The sequence below is a fragment of the Chaetodon trifascialis genome, chromosome 17 (genome assembly GCF_039877785.1).
Source record: "Chaetodon trifascialis isolate fChaTrf1 chromosome 17, fChaTrf1.hap1, whole genome shotgun sequence".
In the NCBI taxonomy this organism is placed as follows: Eukaryota; Metazoa; Chordata; class Actinopteri; order Chaetodontiformes; family Chaetodontidae; genus Chaetodon; species Chaetodon trifascialis.
The window spans coordinates 4,310,719-4,324,024 of record NC_092072.1 but is presented as its reverse complement, the minus strand read 5'-3'; the positions used below and the strand labels follow the sequence as shown (position 1 = coordinate 4,324,024).

General features: G+C 44.6%; 1 protein-coding gene across 1 annotated transcript in view; it reads left to right on the top strand.

Moving 5' to 3' along the window:
* rnf19b (ring finger protein 19B) overlaps positions 1-13,306 on the top strand; it is a 32,742-nt gene that overhangs the window by 6,509 nt on the left and 12,927 nt on the right. Inside the window, exon 2 of the mRNA XM_070984637.1 lies at positions 7,539-8,786. Within this exon, the coding sequence (XP_070840738.1) occupies positions 8,125-8,786 (662 nt within the window). The 5' untranslated portion in view covers positions 7,539-8,124. The remainder of the gene's footprint in view (positions 1-7,538; positions 8,787-13,306) is intronic.

The following is a 13,306-nucleotide window of genomic DNA, read 5'->3' as shown; positions in this document are numbered from 1 at the left end:
AATGTTCTCACAGAGATATAGAGATGAGAATGAGGACACTCTGCTTGACCTCTCTTCTTTAAAAAGAACATTTAGCCGCTAATAATGAGGATGTACAGTCTGTGCTGGTGATCAGTGTGATCCATAAAAAGAAGAACTGCCTCACAGCTGGATGATGCGTAACGTCACCTTTTTCATCGTGATACTGAAATATAATGTCCACAGTGTGGCTAAATGCACCGGGTCCAGGTTATGCCAGCATCCTCCTCAGAGCTCTGATGTTTTAGCTCAGTTAGCATATCCACACATTTTTGCTCGTACTTTGTACTTGCTGCTTTCCATCTTTTGCAATACATTTACATATTTAAGCACGTACCACCCAGGGGGGGGTTTGTGCATTTGCACGACTCTAACTTAACGAATTTAACTTAAGTTAAATTTAATGCATTTGCAGCTTATTTCTTGGACAAAAGAAACAGAAGAGGTGATGGCACGCGTTACCTTTTATGAGAAATGAATTTTTCATGCAGGAACTTTACTTGTAATGGAGTATTTTTACATGGTGGTCTTGCTGCTTTGCTTAAGTAACAAATCAGAAAACTTTGAATGATCACTGGTAAAACTGCATCCTACAGAACAAGCAGCTTTTATAGATGGAACAAGTTTCCTTTACGGTTGATGTTGCTCTGTGGAAGCATGAGAAGCAGGCAGAGATGCATCTTTACTGCAGGTCAGCCGGCGAGGGGTTTACTTTGTTACCCCAGCCTATTAGCTGATGGTCTCTAATTAGCTTTCCACCCCCCCACCCCGCCCAAACACACACACACACACACATACACATAATGCATCATTAGCTGCTGGTTGAGTGAGGGGCCACCTGTTCTGTCCAGAGACTGCCGGGCCCTGCTTCTCAGATTAGCAGGGTTTTAGTCAGTGTGACTACGGACAGTCGAGCCGTCTGCTCACCTTAAAACGATGTCACCAGTCGCTTTAGACCTGATGCTCTTATCCAAAGTGATAAGATGCTCTGAGTGTAACAGGGTAATCAGTTCAGAGAAACATTAGGACTTATTTAATGTTTAAATAAAGGGTTTTTTTTGTCCAGTATGTGTTTATGGTTGAGTAATCTAGTATTTAGAAGTAAATACAGGCTGGTGAACTGGTTTGTCGAGGCATGTTTTGTTTGCAGTGCTTGCTAAGATGTAATGGTTGCATGTTGAATCTGCACACAGATCATAAATATTATGATTACTAGAGCCATGTTTGTTGAATTATGTGAGGGTGGCGCTGCATGTTTGTGCTTCAGCGTGCTTCACGCTACATTTAAGGTTTTTAGACGGTGCACTCACAAACCACGGGCCAGCAAAGCAGCAAGAAGTGCAAAGGTCAGGTGCAGAGAAGCCTAACGACCGAGACGAGTTCTGAGGAAAGTTAATTAATAATGCGTTTGGCAGGAGAGGGAGAAACATACTTCCTCATTGGTGGACTAATCATTATGAAGTCCTGCATTTGAACACATCACATGATCCTCATCCTCGTCCTCATCCTCGTCCTCATCCTCATCCTCAGCACATTCAGGAGTTAGCTCCAGCTTTGGTGATAATACTTATGTAATTTAAGACAGGACTTGTACTTGTAATGGAGTAGTATTAGTATTATTATGGAGTAGTGCGTGTGCATGTGTGTGTGTGTGTGTGTGTGTGTGTGTGTGTGCATGTGTGTGTGTGTGTGTGTGCATGTGTGTGTGTGTGTGTGTGTGTGTGTGTGTGTGTGTGTGTGTGTGTGTGTGTGTGTGTGTGTGTGTGTGTGTGTGTGAATCTTGTGCAGACATGTCTGGCTGGCAGTGAATCATCTTGTTGCATAAGAGTAATTACCTCTCAGAGCAGCACACCTGTAGTGGACTGTTGATTACTCTGAGGTCCAGGTACTGTGTGTGTGTCCGCAGAGCCTCAGATAATGTCTTCAAACTGGTTGTTGTTCTAAACTAATAGTTGAAAAAGCAAAGATATTCAACAGCAAATTCTCACATTTGAGAAGCTGGAAATTTAGAGCATTTTTGTGTAATCACATTTTTCTGTAAATCAGTAAATCAACTAATCATTTCAGCTGTAGTCCACGCTGTCTGTGTATACGCTCAGTTGCCAGTTTATTAGGTACACCTGAAGCTCACGCAGCCTGATGAGAAATCCTCCTTCTTGCAGGCGACAGTGTTCAGCTGCTGTTAAACTTCATGATCATTTTGGAGGATGCAGTCGTTTGCAGTGCTGTTGAATTGTTAGTTATTCATTTTTTTTGCAATAGAAACACCTGTCAGAACCAACGCCTCCGTAAAACAGTTTCAACAAAAAAACAAACTTTATAGCCGTCCTGATATAAACTGACAGCTGAGCGATGTGCTGCATGCGTGTGTGCTGCCGGTCGCAGCGTGTTGGTCGGCCCTGCAGGGAGAAACTCAAAGTGCTGAGGCGTAGATTCACTGTGGAAAACAGAACAGTGTGTCTGAGAGCAGATTACCTCTCTCTCTGCTTTGTGTCTGATTCAGGAAAACCCATTATGAACCCAGAATTGGGCTGTAAGGTTTCATTATGGTAGTTTTGGACCACTGAACGTTATAGTTTTAACATCCCATAAAGACACAAGATTAAAAGCCCCACTGGTGGCCTTTAGAGGCTGCAGTGTTTAATACAGCACCAAATGCAAACCTATTGGACTGAGCAAACAGCTTACTGCTGATTCAGCTTTTCTGATATAGATATAGAAAATGGATGGATGGAGTTCTGCTGTTTTTCTCCAACCTTAATTTCTGCTAATCGCAGTTCTACCACAGATGGCAAGAATTAAAAAGCAGTTTTGAGAGCCGGTGTATAACACGAGTCTTTCTGTGCATCATGGGAATCGCAGACGGTGGACTGACAGTAGCTGCTATAAAGCCTTCAGTCAACAGTTCATCTTGATCTTAGTTAGCTGAGATGGTTTCTTACAAACGGCGACACACACAGTCATGTACACACAACGCTGAGCGCTTTGTCAATGCAGACAACAAAAGCTTTGACTGAGGAAACAGAGAGGAGAAGAGATTGAACAGGGACGGAGGGCTGAGAGTCTGAACGGTGTGTGTTCGGTGTCTGTGTGTGTGTGTGTGTGTGTGTGTGTGTGTGCGTGCGTGCGTGCGTGCGTGCGTGCGTGTGTGTGTGTGAGGGAGAGAGAGCTGAACTGAGCAGCAGTGGAGTAGGAGGACAAGCGTGGAACAAAGTGTGTGTGAGCATGTTGATAATAAATCAAGTCCAGATTGTGAAGTTCTCAGGCTGTTCGGACCTATCTGCCAACTGACGGCATGATCGCAGCGCACGCACAAATGCACGCACACGCGCGCACACACACACACACACACACACACACACACGCGCACACACACACACACACTCAAACTCTCCCGCTAGTTTGCACATTTTACAGCATGTGAATCTCTTCAGAGAGCCAATCAAATCTCTCGTTATCTAACGGCCGGGATATGATATGATTCCCAGAATACACGACGTCGTCTGAATTTGATTTAGTTTTGTTTATTTAACGTACGACTCTTTGCAAAGACGTGTGTTAACAGTGACGAGGTGTTTCACAGAAAAGTGTGAAATAATCACAAACGCTAAAACAGCTCAGCGAAATTAAATTTAGTAATAAAATAATGAAATTAAGTTATTAGAAAGTGCTTTAGAAAAAGAAAAACATAAAGTAATAAAAAATCAATTACTAATGATAAAGTAGATCAAATAGCAAAAGTTTACATAATTTCAACAAACCCTTTTTTCATTTAACAGAGAGTTAAAAGCTGTTTAAATAGTCTGAAATTGACTAAATTTGTATTTAAATCACAAACTGTCCAATGAAAAGGTACAAAGTGAGAGACAGACTATGTCCAGGCATCGAAAAGCCTTGAAAAGCCTGAAAGTATTTTAAGTATTTTCTCTTGCCTGCTGTTAGAGGAAACATGAGTCATAAATGTAAAATGTTTGTGTCGGGACGTGTTACACGCCCTTCATTGGTACAGTCAGCCGTCAAACAGGAGCAGTCGATCAGAAGCAGATGAAGAGATCCGACACGAGTTGAAGACGCTCGTCGCTCTGATGTCTGTTGCTTCATGTCACCTCCCGGGAGAAGCAGGAAGTCTCATCAGCTCTCGAGAAGCTCGCCTCCGCTTTTTTCCTAAAACAAACAAAAGCAAGTGGTGGTGGAGTGTGTGTGTGTGCGTGCGTGCGTGTGTGTGTGTGTGTGTGTGTGTGTGTGTGTGTGTGTGTGTGTGTGTGTGTGCGTGTGCGTGTGCGTGTGTGTGTGTGGTGTTAGCAGAGACGTCTGTTAGAGGGATGGAGGTGTTTCTTCATCAGGGCGTTAAAGCAACTCGTTATCATGAAGCAACATCAGAGAAGTGACACATGATGAAAGTTTCACCAGTTTGATTCCAGTAACTGAAGCACTGATCGCTGGGCCGAATGGGAGTCCTGTGCTGGAGGAGGATGAAAGCCGCACACATACACACACACATGCACACACACACTTGTACACACACACACTTGTACACACACAGACCAAGTTTGTAAAATAATGTTGAAATCAAAAGATTCATCTTAAAAAGCATCGAGCGCTCAGGGCCCGACCACAAACACACACACACACACACACAGACACACACACAGACACACACACACACAAAGGCTGCCATCTGTGACACTGTGTGTGTGTGCGTGCGTGTGTGTGATGCTCAGGGTGCAGCAGAGAAGAGGGCTATTACAAACTCAGCCGGTGGGAAGTTATATTTAGGAACTGCAGGATTTTACACTCACACACATTTCAGCCGAGACCCAGTTTGACCCTGAAAAGGCGGCGAGTGATGGCTGCCATGGCAACCGTTAATGGATGTGTGTGCGTTGGTACAGTAAGCAGTTGTGTGTTTCACCATCTACTCTGTCTAACCGTGGAAATCCTCCTCTTCTATCGATTTCTGACTGAAGTGTTTTTCCCTCGTGCAGCGCGCTGGCGGTGCGATGTAGGTTATCAATGTTTCACATATCAGTTTGCAGGCTGCAGGTATCAAACATGACAGCAGGGCGAGATTATTTTTCACTCTGTGGTGAAGCGTCAGAAGTGTCTCCTCTATTTTTGGGAGAGATTAGGGTGAATCATGACGGTTAAAGGTGTTAATGAGCAGTTTAGATGAATCTGCTGATCATCCAAAACATCATGTATGATAGTTTTGTCTGCAGAGTGAGTACTTTTGATACTTTAAGTACATTTTGGTTATAATACCGATTGTAAAAAAGTTGGTTATGCGTAAAACATAAATATAAGAGAGTGTGATCATTTCCAAATCCTTTTTGACACATGATCGTACACAGAATGGAGGTTTGCAGAAGTCAGAAATTTCCAATTTGATGCAGAGTCGGGCTAAAAGTTTCTGAAAATATAAATTAGTGCATTGAAATGAACAGGATGCCCAGTTCTCCAAATATCCAAACAAAATAAAAGCCTATAACCAGTTTTGGAGAGCCTGGAGTCACCTGGATATTATAATAGAGCAGACTTTTCAGCTTAGCCTGAAACAACACTTGGCAGACGTCTGCCTGTCTGCCCTCTCCTCAGTGATTGGTCAGCTAATCTGTCAATCACATGAACACACTGGTTACAGTCTCCTGAATGGTTTGACATTTGCTGGGTCAGCACTACCCTGTGTGTGTGCGTGTGTGGCCTTCAGACAAGCAGCCATAATCAGATTTGTGGAGACTAAGTCAGACAGAGAGGCCGCTCAGTCGTTTGCTGGTCAGAGAGAGAAAACCAGAAAACATCTGTGCTGCTGTGGGGGTCAGAGTGTGCTGCTGAGCCGTTATAATTCACTTTCTTATTGATTTATTGAACGTAACATTTATCTGCAAACCTTCTCAGACGTGTTTCGTTTCAGCTCGATGCATTTTTACACAAGTTTTGAGGGTTTTATCAGCCCATTACGGAGCATGTAATGCTTCATTTGAATTTAAAACTCAGCAAAAAATAGACGCACAGTGAAAACTTAACATGCGTCTGAACAACACGTCTCTTACACGCACACGTAGCTCACACAGCCTGCAAGCCTGTAAGAGCAGCACAGGGTGTAATTATCATGCATACGTGTGAGTGTGCGCATATCGCTTTTCACTTGTCTATGTGTGTGTGTGTGTGTGTGTGTGTGTGTGTGTGTGTGTGTGTGTGTGTGTGCGCACGTGTGCGCGTGCGTACGTGTGCGTGTGTGTGGCTGATGACTTTCAGTTTCTCTGTGTGTGCGTGATTGATGACTTTCAGCTTCTGTGTGTGTTCACTTGCAGGTTAAGTGTGTCTTTGTATCTACTCAAATGTGTGTGTGTGTGTGTGTGTGTGTGTGCATACATAATAATCACTTTTTCCTTCTCTGCATTGATGCAGAGATGTGTGTGTGTGTGTGTGTGTGTGTGTGGCTGGTGATTTTCATCTTGTGGGTTTTATGTACAGGTTTGAACATGTCTTTGTATGAGTGCATATGCTACAGCCTGTGTGTGTGTGTGTGTGATGTGTGTGTGTGTGTGTGTGTGTGTGTGTGTGTGTGTGTGTGTGTGTATGTATGAGAACATTTGTGTGTGTACATGTTTGTGCCCTAACATACGTGTGTGTATGTGTATGTGTATAGTATAATTATCACTGTTCACTGGTGTATGTTCATTCAGATGTGTGTGTGTGTGTGTGTGTGTGTGTGTGTGTGTGTGTGTGTGTGTGTGTGTGTGTGTGTGTGTGTGTGTGTGTAATATATAGTGTGTGTTGTTTTACAAGTTTGACTCTGTTTTCGTATGTGTGTGTGTCTGTGCTTTCCTGTCTGTTGTGAGCGTTTTTTAGACGTGTGTATATTTTGGCATACACATAGAACACAATATGTGTGTGTATATGAGTGTATAATTGAATGTGTGTGTGTGTGCGTGTGTGTGTTTTGGGAGTGCATATTTACATGTGTATCAGAGTGTATTTATTTACCAGTGTACGCTCAACTGTGCTCATGCTTGTGTGTGTGTGTGTGTGTGTGTGTGTGTGTGTGTGTGCGTGTGCGTGCCAGAGTCACAGAGTGGCTCGCCGTGTGCCTCACTCATAGTGAGCGTCACCATGACAACGGCACTAGCAGCGCAGTGTGAAGGGGAGGAAGAGCTTGCGGTGCTCAGCGTGATGAAGAGAGATAGAGCGACTGGTTTCACATGAATACATGATTGGCCGGACTGGTTGATGATGTCATGTATTTAAGTGGTGGTTTAACGCGTGTGTCCTCATGACGTTTTGTTGTGTTTCAGTCTTTTAATTATGGTTACTCAACATCATCTGTCTGTTTGAGGAGGATATGTATCTGTCTATTTAAATGTAATTAGCACAGCAGGATCATCAGAGCAAGAGCTCGTGGTCAAAATGAAGAAACGCAAAGCAGAGAGAGAGAGAGAGAGAGCAGAGGGAGGAAGAGAGGTGTGTGTCATACTGAGCATGCTCTTTGTGCTGACTTCCTGCTCTCTTCTTCCTGACAGAAAAGACTGTTCAGAGAGACCGGCGTTCAACACCGAGAGGAAGACGAGCCGGGGAGAGGCTCTGAACACAGCTGAGGAGAATTAACCCAAACTGAGGGATTATCGCAGCATTCAGGCTCAGCGCTGCCTCCTGGATTTCTGTTTCTGAGGAGTCACTTGTTGGAACTGACATTAATCTTTTTGTTGAGGATCACAGTAATGTTTGACCTCGACATCTGCCTGCTCGATGAAACATCTGGTAGTTTTTCTTCTTTGTGAACCTTTCAAACGCTGAGTTTCAGAGAAACTCTGGGAGCCGAAGGGGATTTTTTTTTCACTTTGAACTTGCGCAATCTGTTTCATTTTCAGTTTTCGCCTCTCTGTTATCCCACTTCTGATTTCTCTTTGTCTCACACGAAAGGAAGAAAAGGAGGCGACGGACTCAAGTTTCTCTGACAGGAACTTCAGTAGTGTTTGCGTTCCAGTTTGGGTTTCACAAGGGGACAAATCCTCCCTCGTGTGTGTTTGCGTAGCTGAGTGTCCCCTGTGCGATACATTAACGTGTATCAGGGGACAATAACGGGCCCTGTGTGTCTCCTGTGGGAAAATGGGATCAGAGAAGGACTCAGAGTCACCGCACTCCTCGGTGAGCGGCGTCCCCAACCCTAAGTGCCGTGCGGCAGGCAAACGCCAGGGCCGCATCTCCTTTCACAGCCTCTTTCACAGCAAGCGGGGCTCTCGGGGCACCAGGGGCCCCAAAGCTGGAGCGGCCGCCCCTTTATCCCATCACCACCACACACAACAACAGCTTCTCCCTTCTGCCTTGAGCTCAGCACCCGCCGCAGCCTCTGCCACGCCCACAACAACGACCACCACAGCCGCCACGACCCCCCAGGATGCTGCCCCAAGCACCCCCTCAAAGCCACTGTCCTCCAGCCAGCCGTCCCTGGGAGGAGCCCCCTCCTCCTCGGAGGCCAATCTCCTGGAGTGCCCCCTGTGCCTGGTGCGCCAACCCGCCGACCAGCTCCCCGAGCTGCTGGGGTGCAGCCACCGCTCCTGCCTCTGCTGCCTGCGGCAGTACCTCCGCATTGAAATCACAGAGAGTCGAGTCCAGCTCAGCTGCCCCGAATGTGCCGAGAGACTGGCGCCGCAGCAGGTGGCGGACATCTTGGATGATGCGGCCCTGCTGGACAAGTATGAGGAGTTCCTGCTGCGGAGGTGCCTCGCCTCCGATCCAGACTGCCGATGGTGCCCGGCGCCTGACTGCGGGTAAGAAGCAGACTTATTTTCTCTGTGTGTTTTGATGTGCATGCAGCTGAACCTCTGTTGGTCGATCGAGTGGTCGATATGTTATTGTCTGATCAAATTCCCTCTGCACCATCTCTGGAGTTACTTTCATAAGGAGGAAGGCCCTTCATAGTTCAACAGCTCGGCTCACTTACCATACTTACATTTTAGCCGAGGAGTGGCGCCTGCGTCGAGCTTACCTCCTGCACACTCCACCCATCGCCATCGACGTCATCATGAACGAAACAAATCTTTACATTTGAGGAGCTTGAACCAGCAAATATCTGAGATTTCAACTTACTGTTTTAGCATTAGCTCAGTGGACTGTGTGAGCATGCTGAGGATTTTAGGGCTGGAGTCGGAGTTACTTACGTTCATTATGAATGTCACAGAGGTTAGAATTAGCATTTCAACTGCTGGTCTGAGCTCATCTGCGTCAGTGTCAGCTTGTTTGTTTCCATCTTCCTGTTTGTTTGGAGATTAAGCACACAAATACCAAAGAACTTTCATGCACTTCTCTCTCATGTGCTCAAACGTTTCTGCCAGAACTGAAATGTTGTCCGTTAGGGAATCCACCTTGTGCAATTAATATAAGCAAATAGATGATTGTTGGAAACAGAAACTAAAGCAGCACGAGTAAGACAAGAAGTGGAAAGGCAGTGATCTCTCACAGGCATTCTGTGAGAGATGACGGATTAAATTTGGCAAGTGTTGCTGGAAGTAGTTTGGTATCTGAGAAAGAGCTCATTGTCATTTTGATCTCAAAGCCTGGACAGATAAACAAGGTTAGTTTGTTTAGTCACAGCTGTAACATCTGGTTTTGACTGAAGAGGTCATCGGCTGTGAGCTCACATTAGTCTTCAGTCTGGAGGAAGGCTGTTTTGTCATCATCATCATCAGGCAGCAGCTCGTCTCTGCCTGCTGAGCCTTTTCTCCCTCTGGTGCATCACTCGCTCAGTTGATTTTTGTTTGTTTCTTCATTCTTTCTGCTGTAATTGCCCGGATTTCACGTGAACAGCATCGCTTCAGAATCCCCATAAATGGCTGCATTTCATGATCTGCTCTGTTAGAGTTCCTTCACGAGGAAGCTGAATGTGAAAGTGGAGGCGAGAAACTGTAACTGGGTTAGAGGGCTGTAAAGCTCGCCCTGCGGTCGGAGGAGGGAGAGTCAGATGGGTTCGGAGGCAGAGCGGCTCTCGTTAGGTTTCTGGAACAAATGAGAGGCGTTTGTTTCATCATAGAAAGCAAGAGTGATTCACTGTGTTTGTGTTGCTGTGTGTGCGTGTGTGTGTGTGTGTGTGTGTGTGTGTGTGTATGTGTGTGTGTGTGTGTGTGTGTGTGTGTGTGTGTGTGTGTGTGTGTGTGTGAAGGAGGAACGCAGATACTCAGTGATGTTTTTCTGCTGTGGTTTTGTTCAGTAATACCGGTATTGTCACAGGGGAAGGCCGTGGCGTCTGTGTGGTATCTTTGCATAAATCTGTCTGCATGTGCCTTCATGTGTGCATCTCTGTTTGTGTCTGTGCGTCGTACCACTTGATAAAAGGTATTTTAAAAGACGATGGGTTGAAATTCAGGCATACGTTCAGGAACATTCAGCAGGTCTGTCGGCCGTGAAGCTTGCTGTTTTTTTGTCCTAAGGTAGAGTACGAGAGGAAAGACAGTGGATCATTAGAATCAAAGGAGTTTGTCCACATTGGAGCATGAATATCATCAGCTAATGTCATCACAACCTGCCTTTTAGATCAAGAGATAACTCGTGCTCAGTGTTTAAAGTGGCACAGGTTTGTCATTAAAGCGCCTAAAACTGTTTTTTCTCTTACAAATAAAAACTCATATTCATAAGAAATAAAATACACTTTGATGCTTTGGGGCTACAGACTTACTTACTAAAGCATAAAGTGGCTAACGTTAGCGCTCTTCTCCACTTTACCACAGATAAACTTGATTTATAAAAAGAACAAAGAAGTAAACGCACTGTAGGCCACCAGCAGCAGCGAAATGGTTGTCTCACTTTAATGTACTTTTTTACTTTTTTGGATATCTGCTCTTTTGATTTTCATATTTCTTCTGCAGAAATGAATATTTTGGCCTCGTGATAACAGCCAGGAAGTTAGTAAAACTCTAAGGTTCAACCTGTGGGGACCATGAATGACCAACACGCGCTACAGTAGAAATCTGACCGTCATTTTGTGATTTATTGTGGAGACGTGACAATAACTCTAGCTTTGATAGATCCGTGTTTTTCTGAGGAATAAATTCCAGTCTGCCTTCTTCAGTTTAGCTGACTCTGTAGTGAGCGCTCTGTAGTGTGTCAGACCTCTGCTGTCGCTGTCAGAGCGATGCGAGCACTGAGTGACAGCCAACATCCATTTCTGTTTTTACAGTTCCTTGTTTCTGTAAGAGCGACTGTGTGTTCAGAAGAAGACTGTGTCTGAAAAAACCTCTGCGAGTTTGGATCATTTTCACTGCCAGTGAGGATGAAAAGGAACCTCGAGAGGCGTATTTATTATTATTTATTAGCATCGTGTTTGTTTGATTTGCTGTTCTAACTGTTGCTTTATTTGCTGTGTTAATGTCTCTGTGGTGCTTTGCGCTGAGTGGACTGTGTGATCGTGCTCAGTATCCAGCCGGCGCTCACAGACAGAAGTAAGGACTTCAGGTTTAGGAGCTGGGGATGCATTCGGGTGCAGGATGCAGTGCGTCATGTAGGTTACGAAGGTTGAGATAAGCACACAAGGGATTCATTTAAGCCATTGTAATGTCCTGATAAAAATAAACTAAAACCAAAGTGTGTGTTTGCATAAGCAGCATCAGAGGAGCAGAGGTTGACTGCTGACCCACATGTTTACCTCCGTCTGACGCCTTCAGTGACTCACCACCTCTTTAAATCAGACAAGTTGACTAAATCCAAATTATTATTCACCGCAAACAGCCCAGGCTGGAGACAGAGACGCAGCTCTCTCTACACACACACACACACACACACACACACACACACACACACACACACTTGGTAGCTACAGCTTCTGTAACTGTGCAAGAGGTGTGAATTCTTCAATATAACAGAGAATTGAGTGTTTATAGCTGAGAATGGCCCTGTTGTGTGTGTGTGTGCGTGTGTGTGTGTGTGTGTGTGTGTGTGTGTGTGTGTGTGTGTGTGTGTGTGTGTGTGTGTGTGTGTGTGTTGCATACTGGCCCACTTGTGGGAATGTTATGTAAATGTGACCTGGTTTTATTAATCTTTTTTGAAAGATATCCAGTCATCGATCTGTGCGTCAATAACTGCATCGTTAAAGAAGATCACATTCGGAAAGTTCTTGGAAATGCTTATTTAGATCCCAGTGATATCTTGATTCATACATTACAAAACAGTAGGCGTCGATACAAATAAGTGGTTGTTTGCAGTTTATGATGAATTATCTGCTTCAGTTTATTTAAAGTGCACATCACACACAGTGTCTGTGCTCTTTACAAATCAGTGAAAACACACATTACGTGAAAAGTACACACACAAACACACACACATGTAATGGAGTTAATATGAGAACAAGGTTGAGATTAGTCATTTTAAAAGCAGAGATCATACAGTATAAACAGGTTTGGGGTATCGAACCTACTTGCCAAGAGGAAAAGTGATTTGGGTTAAAATCAGAAATCAGGAGAAATCATTGTGGACAGAAACAAGACGTGTCTCAGCAGAGCTCGAGAAGCGAGTATGTCAGATTATTCGACAGAAGTGGAGCTCTATGGGAAAAGATTCAACCACCAAAAGAGTTCTCATTAAATGGAGGAGTTGTTCAGTAGCCAGCATCGAGGGAACGTAGAGTGATGGAGTTTGTGGAGCAGTAAGGCTGGAGATACATGAGGGAGCCAGACCGTTTGAAGCCTTACAGGTAAGCAGCAGGACTGGTGTCAAAAGTCTGAAGTTCATGGCACCGAAGTACAGATGTCCTACAGATGACCATCTCCTACAGAGTCTGCCATGTTGCACCACCACGTTTCTACAACAGCCCGGAATGGACAAACCAGTATTTTCATATTTACAGTGATCACATGACAGCCTGCAGCTTCACTGTTCTTGTTTCCATCGAACCCTCTGTACGCCACCACAGCAGACAGACAGTTCGAGAACACAGTGGAGCGTTTAGCAGCGAGGGAGCTGACAGAGCTGAAAGCAGAGTGAATACTGGACTTAAGATTCATCAGGTAGACATAAACACGACTCATAATGAATGATAATGTTGCTTTGTGTCTGCTGGAGGTGTAAATGAGGAACTGTTTGCCAACACGTTTGCGACACCAACTTGATCAGGAGATAATATGGTGATACTTTCGCCTTGTTCTCCGTCCCTGGGGAGGCAAAAAAAAAAATCAATTAAAGCTGCTTTAATTTTTTAAAATACCTTAAAATATGAGAACATCAGTGCTTGAATGGAGAAAGATAAGTCCAGTACTCGTCTTATTCACATGTTCGTCTGTGTATCAGCAAATGATTAAGTATT